Raw genomic sequence first — 21,316 nt, 5'->3', positions numbered from 1 at the left:
GAACAGTTTCCTAGTCTGGCCCTTCCAAAGTAGATAGCATCAGACAGTGTGACAACATAATAGCCCATTCAAAGCTAAATTGTACATCACCTGTAGTATCAATATTTTGTATTCATTGAAGGAAAAGTGTATTTGGAATTGTTTGCCTGTATGTTATTTTTCATTTAAAAATTGGGTTATTTTAAAATTTTGCTGTGCTCAGATATTGGATAGCCGGTGGTTCTTTGGGAAATCTAATATGATAAATGAAGCATTAATTTTAAGACCTGGTTTTAAATGCTATGTACCAATTAATATGTACCCTTTATTTCCCTCTGGAATTTTAAGGAATTTTTTTCCAATCTATGAGATAATGCTGGTGAATTCTTTTCTTAGTGGTCCGTGTGAAAATGAATAGGGAAGCTCTGTCAACAACAAATCCTAGAAATAATATTGAATCCAGTTAATGCCACCTTGTCATGTGTGCATGTGGAATCTCAAAGAGTAGCTAAAAATAGAGAAGTAAGATTGTCTGAAATAAGACACAGGTTTTGCAAAACACCTTCAACTGAGTTCAAAATCACTTGTCATTTCATTAGTTGTGTTTACATGTTAGTCAAATTGTAAGTACTCTATACTGGTAATGCGGGAACCCTTGCATTTATTTAGTAGTTATCTTGACCTGTCTGTTTTGGATTGATGGTAGGAGCACCTTGTTAGAAGAGGGTTGGTCAGAATGGAGGGAGGTGGTGGGTTAGTTAGGTCAACTGAATTCCAAATGACAGTAATGGGTTCCTTAGTAATGAACACGGTACTCTGGCCAACAGCCTATGTCTTAATCACCCCCTTTCCCTCGTCACAGAAGGGCTCAGATACAGTCGAGGGCTCCGGTTCCTGCTGTGGCTCCAGCTTGATCTCAAACTCAGGTGCCGGGGCAAGCTCAGGCCCTGAGACCAGCTCTAGGGCAGGCTGCACGGCAGGTTCAGGCTTAGGGACAGGCTTGTGATCTGGCTCCAGGGTGGTATTAGGCTCAGCCTCATGGATGGAATATGGCAGAGCTGCTTCTGTGTGGATGATATCTTCATCTGGTATTGTCTCACACTCTGCATCTTGGTTTATATTTGTCATTGGTCTGCAGGAAGAAGGCCCAGGGGAGAACAAGTTAGGGTTTGACATCTCACATGGAGCCATAGGCTCTGTAGCCTCAGTGACCATAGGTCCCAATCTGTTCAGGACCTCTGTGATTTCTGATAGTCTGACTCACTGTCAGACCACGGGTCTCCATTTGGGGTGCAGAAAGGTTAGGTCTCAACAATATAATGAGAGTTCAAGAAAGACTAACCAGTGTTTAAGAGGTGAGAAAACTCTTGTGAGGTTGAAAGGGTCTAAAGTTCTAATAAGGTCTTTGGCCAAATCCATGGCTCTGGTGCATGTCTAGCACCCACTCCCTCTAGCACAATGCTTGGTACTTGGTTGTGGAAGCACAGAAATGGATAAGAAATCACATTTGATAAGAAATAACAAAGTGGTCAAGAGCCTGGGCCCTCAGCACTTTTGCTTCCCTGGGCCCCTTGTTCCATAAAATAAACATTAAAAATTACATTTTATCACTATTGGTAGAAGGACAAGTATATTAATATATTAAAACATTTTCTTAACTGTAAAAGGATTGTCATGGCAGTTAAATGAGTTGATACACATAAAATGCTTAGCACAGAGTCTGGCGCACAGCGCTCAGTACATGATAGCCATCACCATTCTTTTATAAATGCAGTGAGGGTGCGCAGAAAGATGCCTCTATATCTTATGCTAAAAGGAGTGCTTAGGAAGAGCTGACTGAAAGAGATAGGCCTGAGAAATGTCTATTCAAGTAAAGACAACAAAGTAAGGTCTTACTCGAGTTCTGTGGTGGGTTTAGAATTTCTCTTCCTTTCCTTCCCCTTCGCTTTTGCCTTGTTCCTTGCGAAACACACCACAGAGAAGATAATGGCAGCACCTACTAGGGTACCCACCAAGGTCCCGACAATGATTCCAACTTCTGGATCTGGAGGACACAAGCAACTGGTTAGTAATGTGGAGCATAGTGTCTGCCTCATCCACATGCATTCTTGACCAGTGGGGAATATCCGGGGCATTCATATAGTGGGAAGGTGCCTTGTATAGGTTGAGAGCGTGGAAACCCCTAGAACTCTTTCAGCTGGACTCATAGCAGGAGAAGAAATGAGACTGGCTTGACTATGTAGCCTTCCCATTCACATTTACACACATAAAGAAAAAAAAATATGCCAACTTGGGGGAGGTGGGATTGCTTTAGAAATGCGGTTTCGGACCTCCCTGGTGGTCCAGTGGTTAGGACTCTGTGCTTCCACTGCCGGGGGTGTGGGTTCGATCCCTGGTCGGGGAACTAAGATCCTGTGGCATGGCACCCCCCAAATAAAAGATGCGGTTGGGAGAAGTAAGTCTTCACCGTACATTTGCTTGGGCAGTGAGAGAGACACGATGGAGCTGCAATCCGGTCACCAGAGAAATGACGTCCGTTACAGGCAGGGACGTTTCACCAGGCTTTCCCAAAGCATGGGTGAAGTAGTTCCCTAAAAACCTTCTCTTCCGCAGATTCCATGCTCACCAAAGAGCCTCATGCATTCTGGCCACTGGGAAGGGATATGCCCATTTCCATAAACAGGCATCTGGTTTATTAGATCAGTCTACGGAAAACTTAATGAGTGTGAGATGATCCAGCTGAGCGCCAGACCTTCAAGCACTGAGGTATTGTCCCCAAGAGACCATGTCTGGGGGTTCCAGGTGGGCCCATCCCCATCGGCCTCTCTTCAAGCAAGGATGAATATCTTATACTTTGAGATGAAAGGCTAGTTGAGTTGCCTGATCATTCTTTTAACTTTCTATGATTAAAGGAATACATGTGCATCATTTAGAAAGTCAAACAGTTCTACTAGGCTTCTAACAAAAAAAAAATCAGCAGTTCCTTTCTCCACTCCTTCCCATCTCTAAGTCCCATTCACAAGAGGAATTTGCCCCCATGTTTCTATTACACTTGTTCTAATATGTTCTGCCTTTTCCAATTTTTGTCATTTTCTACTGGCTTCCTACTCTGGAGGTTGAAGATTTAACTCTCTTACACCACTCCCCTCACATCCCGCCATATTCTCCTAATATAACATAAGGTATTGTTAAATCAATGTTTGCAGTATTATGACCATGTAAATATTGTTCACAGCTGCAGAACATACTATGACTCTTTCTTGTACAACATTTAAAAAATTTCCCCAAGGTTAATAATTGCCTCATTTGGGGATTTATGGGTTTTTTAATGTATTATTACTAATCCCCAAAAATTTTAGCAAAAGTCCTTTCGGTAGTTTCAAACACATCAGCTAATCTATCGGTTTCTTATGTTGTTGTTGTTTCCTCCCTTGGAGATATCCCTTCTGGAGTCCTCCACCTTCCTCCCGAGTATCGAGTATCGACTGGTTGCCTTCCTAAGCCTGCTGCTCTGCTGTCATCCTTCAACCTCCTTTTACCCTCATCCTAATTTTAAAGATAAAGAAACAGGCTTTGCAAGCTCCATCTCAAATAGCACTTCATTGGTAAAGCTGGCCCTGGTTCTATAAGCATAATTAGTTGTTTCTTCTTTGGCATCCCAGAGACCCTGTGCAGACCTCTGTTATAACATTTAACAAATTTTAGTGTTTGTGCCTCTAGCTAATCTGTGAGCCCCTTGAGTGTAAGACATATATCTTATTAATGTCTGAATCTCCATCGCCTAGGACATTCCCTGGCATACAGTAGATAGTCAATGAAGGTTTGAGGAAGGGAAGGATGGAGGGAAGGAGGGAGGCAGGAAGTCAAGAAGGCAGGAAGGCAGGAAGGAAGCCAAATGCTAGACATCATTGAAAAGAGGATTCAAAAGGAAGCAAGGCTCAAGTACAAATCTGAGGAGTCTCTATATCTGCAATATGACTGTACCTCTAGAAAGGCAAAATGAGATTGGGGAAGATCTGGAGAAAAACAGCAGAAATGATCAAGGGAGCAGGGACAGAATGGGACCACAAAAAAGGACACACAAAAAGATGAAGTTTCCAGCCATAAAAAGAAACGAAATTGAATCATTTGTAGTGAGGTGGATGGACCTAGAGTCTGTCAACAGAGTGAAGTAAGTCAGAAAGAGAAAGACAAATACCGTATGCTAACACATATATATGGAATCTAAAAAAAAAAAGGTTCTGAAAAACCTAGGGGCAGGACAGGAATAAAGACGCAGACGTAGAGAATGGACTTGAGAACACGGGGAGGGGGAAGGGTAAGCAGGGATGAAGTAAGAGAGTGGCAGGGACATATATACACTACCAAATGTAAAATTGATAGCTAGTGGGAAGCAGCCGCATAGCACAGGGAGATCAGCTCAGTATTTTGTGACCACATAGAGGGGTGGGATAGGGAGGGTGGGAGGGAGGGAGATGCAAGAGGGAAGAGATATGGGGACATATGTATATGTATAGCTGATTCACTTTGTTATACAGCAGAAACTAACACAACATTGTAAAGCAGTTATACTCCAATAAAGATGTTTTTAAAAATGGCTGAAAGTGATACAAAAATGAAGGAGCAAACTGGAGTTGGAAAATGTCTGAATCCAGACAAATAAAAGGAAGAAAGCTCAGCTTCATAGGAGAATAATAATCCAATGGAACTGGGCCCCCTGGATATGGTATATATTGAAATCACAGATTCAAAGGAAGTTTGAAAAAATGAATAAATGACAGGATCTGAAATGTAATGAAGTGATTCTTGAGAGATGTAGCAAGATACCCCTTGTGAGAACTTGCCCCCGACTGGCCCAATTTGACAATCTCAGGCCTTCGTCTATGCTTAGTAACTAGGCACGTTTGAACTGGAAGGTTGAGGTTTAGAGGCATCGTGACTCTGCCAGTTACAAACTGAATGACCCTGAGCAAGTCACTTACCTCCCTGAGCTTTAGTTTCCTTTTCAGTAAAGTGAAGCTTAACAGTATATTCTGCCTCCTAGACGGGGTGATTGTAAGACTGAGTGGGATAATGCTTGCAGCACGCGGCCAAGCGTCTGGCACATATTTTGTGCTCCGCAGTATTAGCTACTCTGAATGTAGGTGCAAGTGTCATTATTACTATTATTATTAGAGGCAGATTTTAGCAAATTAGTTAATAACTGGAAAGTTTGTGAGCTCCATGTTTGACACAGATTGCTATAGCTTCACCTGGATCTACCAACAGCATCACAAAGAAAATTCAGCCTCGTGCTGTGCATGAGGCTGTTGTTTTACTTTCTGGAGGTTTTGTGAGGGTTAAGCAAATTACTTTTTGTAAACAATTTGAAGCAGCATGTGGCATATATTAAGTATTATGTAAGCATTAGATATTAGGATGGTCATCCACCATGTCAACCTATAAATAAAGCACCAAAATCTCCAGTCAGGAAGGACTAACCAGGGATTCTAATTAATTTACTTGATTGGCAGGCCCAGCATACTTGACTTAAGGAGAAACTGTTAAAGTTATATGATCAACTCACGTGAAGAAGTTAGGTCAATTTCACAGGAACTATTGCCAAGGTTGTTGATAGCGGTGCACTGGTAATAACCTTGTACAAAATTGGTCAGATTTCCAATAAACAAAATCCCGGTGGCTGGGTCTGTCAAAACCAGGAAATAGCATTTTGAAATCTCTTATGTGGGTAGAGATCATGTGAATGTAGCAGACCATTCAATGCCCACCCACTTCCTCACATTGGCCTCCCTTTCTTGAGATTGTCCAGGGTCCAACTAGACCCCTGGAGACTCCCATCTGGGACCATGCCTATTTTCTCCATACCCACCACTGTGAGCCAAAAATGGTCTTGATTTCTAGAAGTTGGGGAGAAGACCAGAGGACAGCCATCTTGATGAAAGATTGACATTCTTTGTACATTCTCCTCCCAGAAAACTAGAAGACTGTGCTCTAAGGACAAGCAGCCAGTCACACACACATGCTGTCAACCAAGCCCACACACCAGGCCTTGCCAGGGGCAGCAGAGGGCTATACTCACTGAAGGTTTCTTTCACTGGGACGATGTCTCTTCCTTCAAGTTTATACCAGTAGTACACCGGGGAAGGTGTTCCAAGCTCAGAGAGGCAAGTAAGAGATACAGGATGGCCAGTTTCTGGTATTCCTTGGATGCTGCAAAAGGGCTTAGAAGGTTTGACTGTAAGGCAATGACAAAGAGTAAAAAATCCTGCATGATGAATGGCAGTCTGTACCAATTTTAGTCACTTCCTCACTTTCATTTTGTAGAATATGTATACTTATTTTTTTTTAATCTCTAAAAACTTATTTTGACAGTTTTCTAGCTGTACCACCAGATGGGAGTACAGCACTTCAGGTACAAAGACCTTCTGTCACTGGGCCATTAATATTCTAATAGCATCCATTCTATCTGCCTGCTCCCCAGATTCATAACCATGAATTTCTGCATCGTGCCTTAAAATATGCCTTTATTAAAAAACAACTAGGAACATAGTTTATACTTTGGAAGCACAGTCTTAAAGGAAAACAGAACCCTTAAATACTTTGAGATAACTGGTTGCTTATTCTTTTTAAAACATTGTTTTATTAATGCCATATTTTTCCTTTGTGAGTCATTTTTTGGCCTTTATTCTTCTGGGGGTGACACAAAATGGAGGGTTTGAATTTGCCCGTGTCCCTCATCGGGAGGGGAAACCCATTGTGGGGGAGGGGTGTGCTATAGGGCACTGAAATCTTGATTCATCCTTCATGACACAAGCACTTACTTGAGTGCCTTCTGTGTGCCCAGCACTGGACTAGGCACCAGAAATTCAAAAGTGACTCTGACACAGTTCTGAAGTAGGGTGGGAGAGTGGTAAGAGATTAGGCTAGAGAGCAGTGAGGCCATAGATTAGGGGGCTTCGTGCGTCATGTATTTTATACCGAGGGCAGCAGGACCACAGAAGGAATTTAAGTAGGGGAGGGACGATGATCATTCTAACGTTTTAGATGAATTGCTCTGACTCCAGGGCTTCCTGAGCCAAGGGACAGGAGGAGACAGATTCAAGCTGTAGTAAGAGGTCGAGAGGGCTTGAGGACCAGCTGGATCTGTGGCATGAGGAAGAGGGTGGGCTCAGTGATGACTCCCAGGTTCCTGATTTGACAGCTGGGTACATGATCTTGCCATCCCCTGAGATAAATACAGGGTTAGGGTTAGTGTGAGGGTTAGGGTTAGGGTGAGTAGCAGGTTTTCGGGGAAGTAGTGAGGAGGAGGAAGGGGCGATGATGAGGTCAGTTTGGGATATACTGAGTTTCAGCTGCATATGGGGAACTCCTGTGGGAAGCTGAGAATCTGATTCTCCTCATTTATCTTACAGCTCACAGCTTATTCTATCCTCAGTCTGATTTATAGATAAGGATCTGAATCGATACTTTCCAATTCACCTTCCTTAATTTGGATATAAAACATTCCAAAGGCATAGATTCTCTGCCTTAGGCTAGTTAGACCCTAAATGCTCCAGGATGCCCAGCTCTCTGGCTCTTACTTGGGACGCAGCAGTTAAGAGCACAGCTCTGGATCCACACCGAACACTGCTCCACAACTTTACCCTAGATGTATTTAGGCAAGTAACCTAACATAGCCAAACCTCAGTTGATTCATCTGTAAAATGTGAACAAGAGATTACCTGGCCTCCAGCTAATCCAAATATATTGTATTTATATAAATAAAATAATGTATATAGTATCGTACACATGGAATTGCTGTTGGCCACAGGCAGGAATGAACTCCTGCTACCACATTTTCAACCTTGCCACTGATAATCTTCCAGGCTCAGACTCTAACCCACTGTACATGTGAGCAGGAAAACAGATGGATATAGCTATAGTTCTTTGAAATTTTCACAATCCCTTCTTGTCTTTTAATTGAAGTATACTTGATTTGTGATATTCTGTTATAGTTTCAGATGTACAGCATAGCGATTCAGTATTTTTGCAGATTATGCTCCATTAGAGGTTATGATAATGGGTATAATTCCCTGTGCTATACAGTATATCCTTGTTGCTTATCTATTATATATATAGTAGTTTGTATCAGTTAATCTCACACCCCTAATCTGTCCCTCCCCCTTCCCTCTTCCCTCTGATAGCCACTAGTTTGTTTTCTATGTCTGTGAGTCTGTTCTGCATATACATTCATTTGTATTATTTTTTAGATTCCACATATAAATGATATCCAGTATTTGTCTTTCTCTGTTGAACTTATTTCACTAAGCATAATATTCTCTAGGTCCGTCCATTCTGCTGCAACCAGCAGTATTCCATTCTTTTTATGGCTTAGTAATATTCCATTGTGTATATGTACCATACCTTCTTAAGCCAATTGTCTGTTGTGCCATCCCTTCTTTTAAACAGGTGTCTTTTAATTAAAAGAAGTATTTTTCTGTTTAGCTCATCTTTCTTTTTTAAAATTTATTTATTTATTTATTTATTTATTTATTTATTTATTTATTTATTTATGTTTGGCTGCATGGGGTTTTCATTGCTGCGTGCAGGCTTTCTCTAGTTGCAGCAAGCCGGGGCTACTCTGTGTTGTGGTGCATGGGCTTCTCATTGTGGTGGCTTCTCTTGTTGCAGAGCATGGGCCCTAGGCACATGGGCTTCAGTAGTTGTGGCTCATGGGCTCTAGAGCGCAGGCCCAGTAGTTGTGGCACATGGGCTTAGTTGCTCCGCAACATGTGGGATTTTCCTGGACCAGAGATTGAATCTCTGTCCCCTGCATTGGCAGGCAGATTCTTAACCACTGTGCCACCAGGGAAGTCCCTCTTTATTCTTTCTTACTGTTGATTTCCTCAGATGGAAATAACTCCTTGGATTTGCCTACCCTAAATAAACTAGGCTATTTAACCAGAAATCCAGTGCACCTATCACTAGATTTAGATAGTGCCTTTTTTAAATAACATGGTGATTTTATTCCACTGTAAGTGGAATAGAATAATCTGAACCAAAAAGTAAATGGGGGTGCTTCATCACGAAGCCAGACCCCAGGACTTGAACTAATCATGGACAAAACCCTGGAATGACTTGCATTCATTTCTTGAGCCCAGAATCAAACCCAGATAGGCATTTTTTTATTTTGTTGAACACATTTTTCTTTTTTTTTTATTAACCAAACACTTAGTAAATCACTTTGAACCACATCCCAAACCCATATATTTTCTAAGACTACTGATTCAGTATTGAATTGACATTTCATCCAGTTAAAGTCCCCGACAGAACTTGGATGTTTAACTGGCAAAGCCACTGATCTACCATTTAGCTTTATTGGTTTCAACAGAATTGGGATGGGAAGAAGAGGCTCACCTCAGAAAATAAATGAAAATGCTTCAGTGTGTTCTCAAACCTTCTCTAAATTCATCATTTTCTTTTTATGTGCCAAATTGCAGAAGGAAGATGATGTTCCTTCCAAATGCGTACAAAACAATTATTCAAACTTCTGCTGGGTATTTTTCAGAGATTCATTTTCCAAGGTTATCATAACTAATGGAAGTCTCTCAAATTAATGGTCGTCCAAACCACCTGGGCCTTTGCACATTGCTGTTTCCTTCACCTAAATCGTGCCCTGCCACCTCAGCCCCTCTTCTGCCTGACACGCTCTTGCACATCCTTCAACATTCAATGCAGAAGTCACTTTCTCCAGGAAGCCTTCTCCAGTTCCCCCTGCACGGCTTTATACCCTTTCCCCTGTGATCTCCCAGCTCTCCTCTCCTCCCTCCACTGTAAGCTTATGTTATCTATCTGCCTCCCCCACTAGACTTTGAAGTTTAGGAGGGCTGGGAGCTGAACTTTTACATCTTTCCATCTCCATTGCCTACCATAGTAACTGAACATGTGTTCAGGGTTTGCTGAATGAATTTATGCATGACTGAGTGAATGCATGGGATCTACGTCTACCACTGGGTTATGAAAAGTCTCCGAAAGACGCATTGCTAGGAAGAGCAATATTTAAGGAAATATCAATACCTCTCTCCTCAGTTGGTCTCCCTTACACACTTGCCCCTACCATGCCCCACCCCTCAGTCAGGGCAAGCAGAACAGGCACTCATGTGCAATAGAATTTGAGAACTGCAAACAGCCTCTGCAATGTTTAGAGGAAATTATCAGTCTCAAAATTTCCAGAAAGCATAAATTTGTGGAATGCCTTTGTTCTTAGCCTAATTGGTAAAAATAGGATTTTGAGAGTTCCCAAACAAAGAAATCCACAGAGCCTTCTGTCTCTTATCTTACCTGGATACTGGATGCTTAAGGAAAAGTCATGACACAATCATTGCAAGAACAACTGACCCAAAGGCTCATGGGAAAAAACAATTTAGAGAGGAAATGACCCTCAACTTCTTATGGAAGTTGATTGGGGACTCTCTGAACTTTAAGTTTAAGAATATTAACCACCCTAACTTTACCTCAGGGCTATTTCCAAGCTCAGAGAAAAACAGGCTTGGCTTCTTTAGGTTGTTTCTGGTCAGAAGGACAACCCAGAGCCAGGGAGTAACAGAAAACCGTTAGAGGACTAATCCCTTAAATTCTATGAACACTGAATCTCCAGCATATCATTTGATTCTCATAATGATAATATGACAGGGCAGTAATTTCAACCCCATCTCAAAATGGCCAGAGAAAGGTGGACTGACTTGTCTGAGGCCACTGAGTAGCAGAGTAAGAGCTAGAACCTAGGTCTTCTGACTCCCAGCCTGATGTGCTAGCATCTATTCCACACTGGAACATCAACTCTCCCAGGAAAGGGCTTGTGTATACTTCTCTTGTCATCCCCTTTACCCCAAAGCCTAGCACAGGGTACAGCAAAATAAAAACATGATGGAGTTATCCTGTTCCTAGAAATCAGCTCTTGATTACCTTTTCTTCTTTTCCAGGTGGGTAGATGCAGTAGCAAACCTCACAGTAAATAGTTGGTTCTTTTTAGGCATCACCTGGGCAGCAAGCTCAGACAGTTCTGGGCAGTCCTCCTGGGGTGTGCACCTTGTTACCAATTGTGGCTTTTCAAAGCTACTCAATTATCAAGTCACTGGTTTGATCTAGTTCCTCCTTTCCGGTGATGGATGTACACAGCTCAAGAGCAGCAACGGCTAGATAAGCTCCATTTGGGTTACTTAGAAGTGGGAGAGCCCTTAGCTCAACTGGTTAGTTGGTGAAGGTTGACAACCCTTTCATCCCTCCCTTCAGTACACCTGAAGGCCTGCAGACAGGACCTGCTAGGCATACAGACATGGACAAAACTCCCATTGTCCTCTCAGACAGAGATTGGAAGGATCCCTAAGAATCACCAAAATTGTGAACTTCCCCAAGAGCAGAAACCATGCCTCCATCCTGGCTCCTGGCACAAAGCAGGCACTCAATAAATGCTGCATAAATTAACCACTCCAAATTCATTTAAGAGCAGATATGACTTGCCCCATGTCACATACTGAATATTTGTGTATAAATAAATTAATTCTCAACTCTTTCTTTTTTCCAAATAGCATTAATATTTTAGAGAGGGATCCATCTGCCTTTATTCCACAGAATGATTTAATGGTGGGAATTGTGGCTGGCTTTGGAGAGGTAACAAATTGACAGTTGTTTCCCCCAGGTCAGACTGGCCCTAATTGGAGGTTCCCTCTGAAAGAGTTGCTAGTGATCATATAGTGGGACTGTACATTTTCCCATCTGTTCTCATCACATCCTTCAGAGATAGGGATCCAGGAAGTGGTCATCTGTTGCTATCTGTCATGTTGGCAGCTCTTTTGGTTGGACAATTGTTTCAACATGTTTTATGAGTGATTTCTCAGTGTTACTCTGTGGGTTGGGTTTGTGGTGTGTCTTTATTTTCCCGATAATAAAAGGAGCAGGGAGGATATTTACCCTGGGACTTAATTGGTACCAATAACTCACTGCCCTAGCTCATTCAATTCCTAAGTTGCTCCAAGAAGAGAAAAAGCAGAAAAAATTGTCCATACCTAACACACTGACGTTGAGGGTGCCTTGATTTTCGCCGGAAAGGTCAGGAGGGTTGTTAACATCGCAGACGTAGATGCCACTATCTGCTAGTTGCATATGCGAAATAGTGATGGATGCGTTACCTGGAGCATCGGACCCTACAATGCGATCTTTAAATTTCCCGATGGCTGTAGCTTGTCCACCTCCAAAATAGTAAATCTAGGACAGAAAATAACAGAAATGAGAACTGGACAGTGTCAGGGGCTAGGATAAGCTACGTGGAAGTTCCCCCTATCCAATGTTACCTACTTTGACATTGAATGAAAAATGAAGCAGTATCCCCCTCCCCCTGCCCCCCGTAAGGAACAGGTCCCTGTGGCAAAAGTTTCTCAGCTCAGTGGGACACTTTAGCTTTCTCACAGCACTGCACAGCCATGACCTCATTTGTGCTCAAAGCAGCTCTGTGATGTCATCAGGGCAGGAAGATATGCATATCTTATAGACAGTAGGCAGCTGGAGCTGACAGGATTCAACTCCTAAGCTTTAGGCTAACAGATCAAGATGCTCACCTGATGAGTCTACTTGGAGGAAACTCATTATTATAGGACACAAACGTCTGATGGGAAAACCAAAACCATCGTCTTTCCTACTTGATAAACATTTTTGATTTCGGTTTACTTTACCCAGTGGGATTATCTAGAATATCTGATTTCCCTAAAAGAATATTCACGCTCCTTACATGCATATTCCTTTGGGTAAGCAAAACTGAGTTCATCCTGTTTGCTAGAAGAATAACATTTCAGAACAGAGAGGCTCCTGAGAAACCATCTGGCCCCATGACTTCATAGTGGTGGTGCGAGGATGAAGCAAAGTAACTTAGCCAAGGGCCTAGGAAGTGCTTGGTCAACGGTAGTTACTACCTTTCTCCCCACATGGCAGGAGGCAGAACTGGAATTATTACTGCTTTTAGACAAATAAGGGCACTCAAACACAGAGATTAAACGACTCACCCAAAGCCATAAAGATTTATTTATTATTATTATTATTTACTAGATTTAAGAAAGATCTTGATTATAGTCCCATCTCTGTTAAAGAATATGGATATTCAGATCATAATGCTAACTGTGGAAGCAGCATGGTGTGATGGAAAGAGGCCTGGTCTAGGAGTAAGAAGACCTGGGTTTTATTTATTTATTTATTTATTTTTAACATCTTTATTGGAGTATAATTGCTTTACAGTGGTGTGTTAGTTTCTGCTTTATAACAAAGTGAATCAGCTATATGTATACATATATCCCCATATCCCCTCCCTCTTGTGTCTCCCACCCTCCCTATCCCTCCCCTCTAGGTGGTCACAAAGCACCAAGCTGATCTCCCTGTGCTATGCGGCTGCTTCCCACTAGCTATCTATTTTACGTTTGGTAGTGTATATAAGTCCATGCCACTCTCTCACTTCGTCCCAGCTCACCCTTCCCCCTCCCCGTGTCCTCAAGTCCATTCTCTACATCTGCGTCTTTATGTCTTTACCCCTGTCCTGCCCCTAGGTTTTTTAGAACGAGTTTTTTTTTTAGATTCCATATATATATGTGTTAGCATACGGTATTTGTTTTTCTCTTTCTGACTCACTTCACTCTGTAGGACAGACCCTAGGTCCATCCACCTCACTACAAATAACTCAATTTCATTTCGTCTTATGGCTGAGCAATATTCCATTATATATACGTGCCGCATCTTCTTTATCCATTCTTCTGTTGATGGACACTTAGGTTGCTTCCATAAGACCGAGGTTTTAGCCATGCTGGACCGCTGACTGTGACATGGGGGAAGTAGCCTCTCCTCATGTCTACATGGCAACCTACTTTGCAATAAGAAACAAAGTTATTTAATCTCTCCAAACTTTAGTTTCTACATCTGAATGAAGAACCAGAGTAGTGTTCTCTAAAGTATGATATGTACTCCCTAAGCATAAGCCGACAAGTTGATTTTAGGTGGCAAGAAATTGAAAACTTTAAAAATGTAATGTGTATTAGAGACATAGCTATCACATCAAATCTGTGACTTCATGGATATTATTACTTACAGTGAAACTAAGGCAGACATTTTTAAGACTTTTAAAAACCAAGTCAGGGAGTGCCCTGGTGGTCCAGTGGTTAGGACTCAACACTTGCACTACCGGACCCAGGTTCAATCTCTGGTCAGGGAACTAAGATCCCATGAGCTGCGTGGTGCAGCCAAAACAAAACAAAACAAAACAAAACAAAACCAAGTCAATAGAGAAAACAACATTAAATAGTTACTAGTGTTGGTAATACACAAATATGACACAAATCATGAAGATGAGACATGAATGACTAAACTTTGGGAATCACTGAACTAGGTGATCCCTGAGGTCCCTTCATAATACACAAAGTCTATTTACACTCTTTGCTCGTTTCATATAAATGTGTATAATTCCAGTGATTGTTTTTTATTATTCAATAAACTGGGATTGCCCTAGTCCAATGGCAATTAATATTTCATAAAATCTACTAGAAGAGACTTATGGTTCATTTAATTCACTCTCCTCACTTTACAGAAGAGACTGAAGCCCAAAGAGGTTAAAAAAAGACACACAAAGTTAACAGTTAGACCAGGTCAAGAAGGTAGTTCTAATTCCTTGTCCAGTGCTTTTTACATTAACATGCTAATGAGAGGGAAGGCAATCAGTAAACCAAAAGATATTGTCTAGATAAATTCAAATGTATTCTCCCTCAGGTAGAAAGCCAATATACTTTTAAACTAACGCAGAAATGGAGATTCTGATGGAAAATTCAAAGTAAAGAGTATATTTAAGGAGAAAACAACTTGTCTCTCTCCTCCGGTTCTCTAACATCAACTAGCTTTCTTTTCTGCCTTAAATGAACCATTTATAATTCAAGTCGTGCATTCATGCCTACTGAAATCACAAACTTTTGCCCCAGAGGGGTCTTGTTTGACTTACAAACTGGAAAGCCAGTGTTACCTAAGGTATTCAAGTAGGCTGGGAGGAAGTTCAACTTGTCAAAGGTCTATTACCTTCATGTGAGTTGACATCCAAGATATCCGGCTTTCCATTTCACTAGCCAGCGCTGGCCTTATTTACTTTCTAATTAACAATTTGCAGTCCTGTGGACTCTTACCTGGAATGCAGCCTGTGTTCTATCAAGGAAGCCCTTTACAATTTAGACATCTGGCCACTTCCCCTGCTCCTAGGAGGACTGAGGGTAGGTCGGCCTGTTTTATGTTGAAGCCTGATGACATCACAAGGAGATACATCAGTCCTGCCTATGGCCCACAGTAAGTCCCAGAGGATCTAGTTGAAAGGACTTTATATCTGCAGAAAGCAGGGGGCCAAGAGAATGTGTTTTAGGTCAGGACTAGGACATGAAAAGAAGCCACATTGTAAAAGTCTCATGGTCGGCCGGGAATCAATGAGAAAACGTCATGAGGCCCTGGACTTGTAACTTCCCGACAAAAAGGACCTTCACCGGGCTTCCCTGGTGGCGCAGTGGTTGAGAGTCCGCCTGCTGATGCAGGGGACATGGGTTCGTGCCCCGGTCCAGGAAGATGCCACATGCCACGGAGTGGCTGGGCCCGTGAGCCATGGCTGCTGAGCCTGCGCGTCCGGAGCCTGTGCTCCACAACGGGAGAAGCCACAACAGTGAGAGGCCCGCGTATCAGGAAAAAAAAAAAAAAAAAGGACCTTCACCAACCCTTCTATCCTTGCTCCTCGCAGTGTAGCCTAATATATCCTGCCCTCGCACAAATAATACTGGAGGTATCTGGGAGAGAAATGGAGGTAAGGAGGTGTAACATGGAGACCTAAAAGGGAAAGGCCTTGGCCTCAGGGTGCTGTGTGAGAAGGAAAGTCCCCAGGGCCAGTCAGCAGCCAGACACACAGATGGAGGGGCTTTCTGTTAGGGGAAGTCCACACTGTCACACTGTCCTTGTAAAGAGAAACAAAATGAAATGCTTTCCTGAAGCTACTTATCTAATCACACAGGAAGGGCTGAAACTTGGTTCGATTTTCCACAAAAGAATAACCCTTTTAGAAATCAAAGCTGAACGGTGGCCAACTCCCGGCCCATGATCCTGTGAGTCTTGTACACTTTTCAAAGAAAGTATATTGTCAATTTAGAGATCAAAGCAATTGAGGTCCACGAAAAGCCATGGAAGTTCAACAGGCCTCATCCTTTGGGGGTGGTGATTTGGGGGCTGGCAAGTCAGCTTTAAGAAAACCCATGCAAGTGTTCCCTTAAGTGGTGCTTGTTCGTTCTTTTGCCCACTTGCCCTTTGTGGCTGTGTTCATGACAGACTGCCCCACTTTCCCCCCAAGGTCCTCTCTGCCTGCCCCTTGGTGATGTTAGAGGCTGACATGTGGAGGCATAATAGCACATTAGTTATAAAGCCCCTTAGAGATAACTTAGCTCATGGTTGCTAAAGTTGAAGAGCCTTCAGGAACCAGCTGGATATTGGACATATGGGAAATGGCTGGGAGGGGCCTGTGGGTAGTGGTAAGATCATGGAGGATAGTGGGAACTGTGGTGAACTGGAGAGCCAAGACAAACAAGGCTTTCAAACTGTGGAAACGAACAAAATACTGGGCTGGCCAACCAACATGCATCCACTGGCCAAATCAGGCCCAGAGGCTGCCAGTTTGCAACCTCTGATTCATCCTCCTCTATTACAGAAAAGGACACTGAGGCCCCAGTAGAGCAAGTGATCTTCCCAAGATCACACAATTTGTAGTCAGACCTAGAATCCAGACCTCCCGATTCCCGCTGAATACCTTAACACAGCACTCATAGCCCTGCCTTAGACGAGGAAGATGACTCCCAGGCAACCTTCCCCTCTTGGGGCCATCCCATCCACTACTCCAACCCAACCCTTCTCCTGCCAGTTGCTGCTATTCATTGGCATGATGCTTCCCATGCCGAGTGGGTTCACCGCATGAGGCCTTCGACGGCTGCCAGCTGCAATGACAGCCTTTCTCTTCCTACTGTGCCAAGTTCCTATTCACAGGAGGCCACGCAGCTGGGAGCCAGATTTGTCCAAAAAGATTTCTTTCCCCTCAGCTTTGTGGCACTGCTCTGTAACTAGAAGCTGGAGTATAAACAAGAAGGGTTGAAAGAATTCAGTCTGCTTTCTGTTTGAGTCTGAGTTGGAGTTAATAAATGCCTTTAGCCTCCAGAGCTGCTTTGTGGGTACATTTTGGAAATGAGGAGGGCATGGAAGTCCACAGCAAACCACCCATTCTTTCCCTTCCAGCTTCTTGCTTTCCTGCACTGTTCATAAAGGCGCTAGCCATGGGAGGTGAGGAGTGTAGAGTGGCAATGGTCTCAAGCCCAGAATTTTCTCTAGACTGCATAGGGGGGCTGGGATTGCACGTGGAAGGAATATAACACCAAAAGGAAGGCTTCCCTCCCTCCAAACCACTCCCTTCCCAGCCTGCCATTTGCCTGAGACACCCGCCAACCGAACTGCTTCTTTGAAGCATGAAAGGATTCTGCTTAAATTATTTTCTTTGGGATAGAACAAAGTGAACGATCACCAGTCCTTAACACCTTAGCATTACATTAATTTATCAGATTTAACAAGAATAGACACCTGAGGGAATGGGACACAGAATAGATAAACTTTGATGGGAAGGGGTTGTGGGAAGAGAAGAACTTGGAGTGTTTCTCAGTGGGAACCACACTGGCATTTGGGGCAGACAATTCTTTCCTGTGTGGGTCTCTCCTACATATTGCAAGACATTAAGCCTCTCTAGTCACCACCCACTAAATGCCGGTAGTGACTCCCATTTATAACACTTAAACCAATACTCCTCTCATTTTCAAATGCCCCTGAGAAGATGAAGCACCCTCACCCCACCAACATCTGAAAAGCATTTGATATAATGCTATCTGCAGAGGCCAAGTTGGAAGGATCTGAGCAGCCATGGAATATAAAGGTACTAGGTTCTAGAAAGAAGTTGTCCACATTATATGTGTGTTAGAAAGACGAGGACGGCACAGGGTTTCTTCCACCGTGGCTCTTCTAGAAGAGTAAGTGTTGTTTGAGAGACTCATGCTAAGTAGGGTCAATGCCTGTTCTGTTCATGGGCAGGTAAAGTCTCTGTACTTTTACCAGTGACTAGCTGGATGGAAGAAGAGGCCATTCATGTGATCAGAGGGGAACCAAAACTTCTATGCTAGCCTGCCTGTTCTGGGGCCTAGAGGCTTCAGCTGTGACTCCCTGCTGAGGGACTGACTATCTGAATCTGTCCATGTCTTCTGAGAGGAGGGCTTCTCTAAGAGAAAGACCATGCTAATGAATACCCTGGCTCCTGGTCAGAAGACTTATGGCATACTTCCATAGCCTCCATTCACAAAGGAACCACATGGAGGGGATAATCAGTAAGAGATGATATTCTCTCCTGGGTACTGAGAAATACTAGGTCTTGGAGTCAACTACTCCTTTAACACAATGATCTTGGGGGAGGAAAAGAAGATGAACTTATGACAAGAGTTGACCACTGCCCTGCTCAAGGCAGCCACAGTTCCCAAAGCCTTTCGGAGGAAGCTGAAAGGAATTCCAGACATGAGCATGAGAAGGCAAACTCAAGACTGTCCCAGCTTTGCCAGGGGCTTGTGCTGATCTGAATTGTTACCAAACTCAGACCCTCCCATCCCACTCCTAAAAGCTGGTGCCATTGTCCTAGAGACCCCAAACAATGAAGGGGTCCAGTACAGGTGTTCTTGCCTGACAGATCCAACTACATCTTTCCCAAGCATCTCTTGCATGCACCATTTTTAGACACTGACTGACTGCCTTTTCCCCCTCACTACCGAGGCATGGGCTGTGCTGTGTTTGATCAGAAGTGGGTGGATCTGAGAACTGAATGCTAGATGGTGTACTGCCCATGTAGAAGAATATTACTATTCTACCATATTTTGAAGAGAGGCACAGAGTGATTCAGATATTTGTCTAAGGTAACCAGTACTGAGCAAAATTGTTGAACTTTCACTAGAGGGTGGCATTGAGAGTCTCCTCTTGAACGATGTTTCCTGCTAAACAAATGTTCAGGACCTTTGGTAAAGACAAAAGACCAAAAGACCAGTGATGGCTGAAGAGACACTGGCCCTCCTTCTTCTCCACGTCTGCCCTTGGGCCTCCTCTAGCCCGCTCAACTCGCCTCTCCCTCTGTCTTTCTATAATCAGAACCCTTGCTTTCCTTCAAGGCCCAACTCCACTATATCCAAACCACACTGATTTGTCTCTTCTCTGAACTCCTTGTTTTGGATCATACATCCTTTTGAAAATCTGATGAAAGCTACAGACATTTTCCCTCAAGGGATATGTGTTGGCATACATGCACACTCACATGCATGAGTGCATGCACATGCGTACACGTGCATACACGTGCACACACACACACACATACTTTTGAGTATACAATTTTAGTCCCTGGACTAATTTAAAGAAGGCATTACCCTTAAGACCAGATGAAAAAATTCTGGGAATAGGCAGCTTGCAAGTAGAATCATCCTCCTCCTTTGACTTTCACCCACCCTCCTCCAGCAACCTCTTCCCCAGACCCTAGCCTCCCCTCCTGTCCCTTATCCTCTAGCCTCCAGATGCCTTTTATTACCCAAGGTTCATTACTACTTTGCCCTTATCCACCCACCTGGAGAGTCTCAATCCATCAGGACTCAGTCTGTCACAATGAGCTAGCTCACTTGATAGGCAGAGCCCAGACATTAAGTTTGACAGAGATTTGCAGATCAACTAGGACATATATTTGAACTGGGGTTTTCTGGAAATAATAGGGAGAGATTTGGGGGATGGGAGAAGCCATTTCAGAACTACTGCTCATTTCACCTGTGAGAAAGACCCTTCCTGTCTACTCTAGAATACATGATATACTTGATGTTGACCTACACAGAATTAAGATAACAGGCTGTAACTGAATATGAGGAGAGGACAAAAGCCAAGTCACTTAGATGATAATCTTCCCTAAACAGCTATCTTCAAACCCCTTGTATCTGAGGTTCTGCTCCTGTTGCCACTGGCTTACCATTCCTTCTTCTCACACTGACCCCAACAGTTTATGTCAGAACTACCAAAGGAGAGGAGTTTAGGGGGAAGAAGTCCTTACAGAAACTGGCTGTGACTCCTTATGGAAGAATGTCCACTGGATGGAAAGCTTGTCCAGTGAGACCACAGTGGTGGTGTAGGTGCAGATGAGAGTGACATCAGATCCAACAGTCACATTCACAAAACCATCTGGGATGGTCACTTGCACTCCACGAACTGGACCTGAAAAGATAATCATAAAAAAACGATGGTACACACTCACATTCTGATGACATTTTTTTTCATTACAAAACACTTTCAATGACATCTTATTTGAGGAATCCAAGGTAAGGAGAATGTAGAATGAACCATATAGGAAAGTCGAGCAAGCAACTGGCATCGGGTAGGGGAGTTTCTAACAAATTACAATATGAAGATGTTCAACTCCTATGTGATGGTGAGGTAATAACACTGAACTGGGAATTTCTTCTGTGTAAGGATGGCCTGACAAAGAGGTTCTTAAAGTGTTGTCCAAGGACCCAAAAAGTCCATGAGTATGGAGAACAACCAATTCAGTTTGCCCAGGGCTGATGAGGTTCTGTAGATATGGCACTTTCAGTTTTAAAACCAGGTGAGTTTCAGGCAAGCTATACTGGTTTTGTCAGGACTTTCAGTGCTTAAACCAGGAAAGTCCCAGTAAAACTAGATGAGTTGGTCATCCTAGCCCTGAGACCATTTTGGAGAGGCTACAAGATCAAAATAATGTTCATAATAATACTAAGTTGTTATTTTTTCACTCTCATCTTCTCATGAGTGTACAACGGAGTGTTCCAGCAGTTACATGACAAGTAATGATATTCATCTAGTGGCTAATGGAATGCATGTTTGTGTATTTTTGTGTTTAAATTTCTTTTAGTTTTACTTTCTAATACAATAAATAGAAATAGAAATAACCTACATAGCAAAAGTCTTTTGGGCCCTCAACAATATTTAATTGAAAATTTTATTGGGATAATAGTATATTCACACGCAATTCTAAGAAATAAGATGGAGATCCCATGTACACTTTACTCAGCACCCACGTGGTAGCTTATTTTGTAAAACTACTGTGTAATATCACAACCAGGACACTGATATTGATACAGTCCACTGATTTTATTCATCTCAGGTTTCTCCAGTTTTACTTATAATACTGTGTGTGTATGCATTTAATTCTACACAATTTTATCACATGTGT

General features: G+C 42.8%; 1 protein-coding gene across 1 annotated transcript in view; it reads right to left on the bottom strand.

Moving 5' to 3' along the window:
- Positions 1-807: 807 nt before the first annotated feature.
- Positions 808-21,316, bottom strand: part of VSIG1 (V-set and immunoglobulin domain containing 1) — a gene marked incomplete at both ends in the record, with an annotated part of 33,713 nt that continues 13,204 nt past the window's right edge. Inside the window, 6 exons of the mRNA XM_082609312.1 lie at positions 808-1,111; positions 1,876-2,023; positions 5,546-5,665; positions 6,059-6,214; positions 12,024-12,222; positions 20,162-20,322. Of these exons, the coding sequence (XP_082465438.1) occupies positions 808-1,111; positions 1,876-2,023; positions 5,546-5,665; positions 6,059-6,214; positions 12,024-12,222; positions 20,162-20,322 (1,088 nt within the window). The remainder of the gene's footprint in view (positions 1,112-1,875; positions 2,024-5,545; positions 5,666-6,058; positions 6,215-12,023; positions 12,223-20,161; positions 20,323-21,316) is intronic.

Source organism: Mesoplodon mirus, assembly GCF_964341445.2.
Source record: "Mesoplodon mirus genome assembly, chromosome: X".
Classification (NCBI taxonomy): domain Eukaryota; kingdom Metazoa; phylum Chordata; class Mammalia; order Artiodactyla; family Ziphiidae; genus Mesoplodon; species Mesoplodon mirus.
The sequence above is the reverse complement of the archived record's forward strand: the minus strand, read 5'-3'. Positions and strand labels throughout refer to the sequence as shown.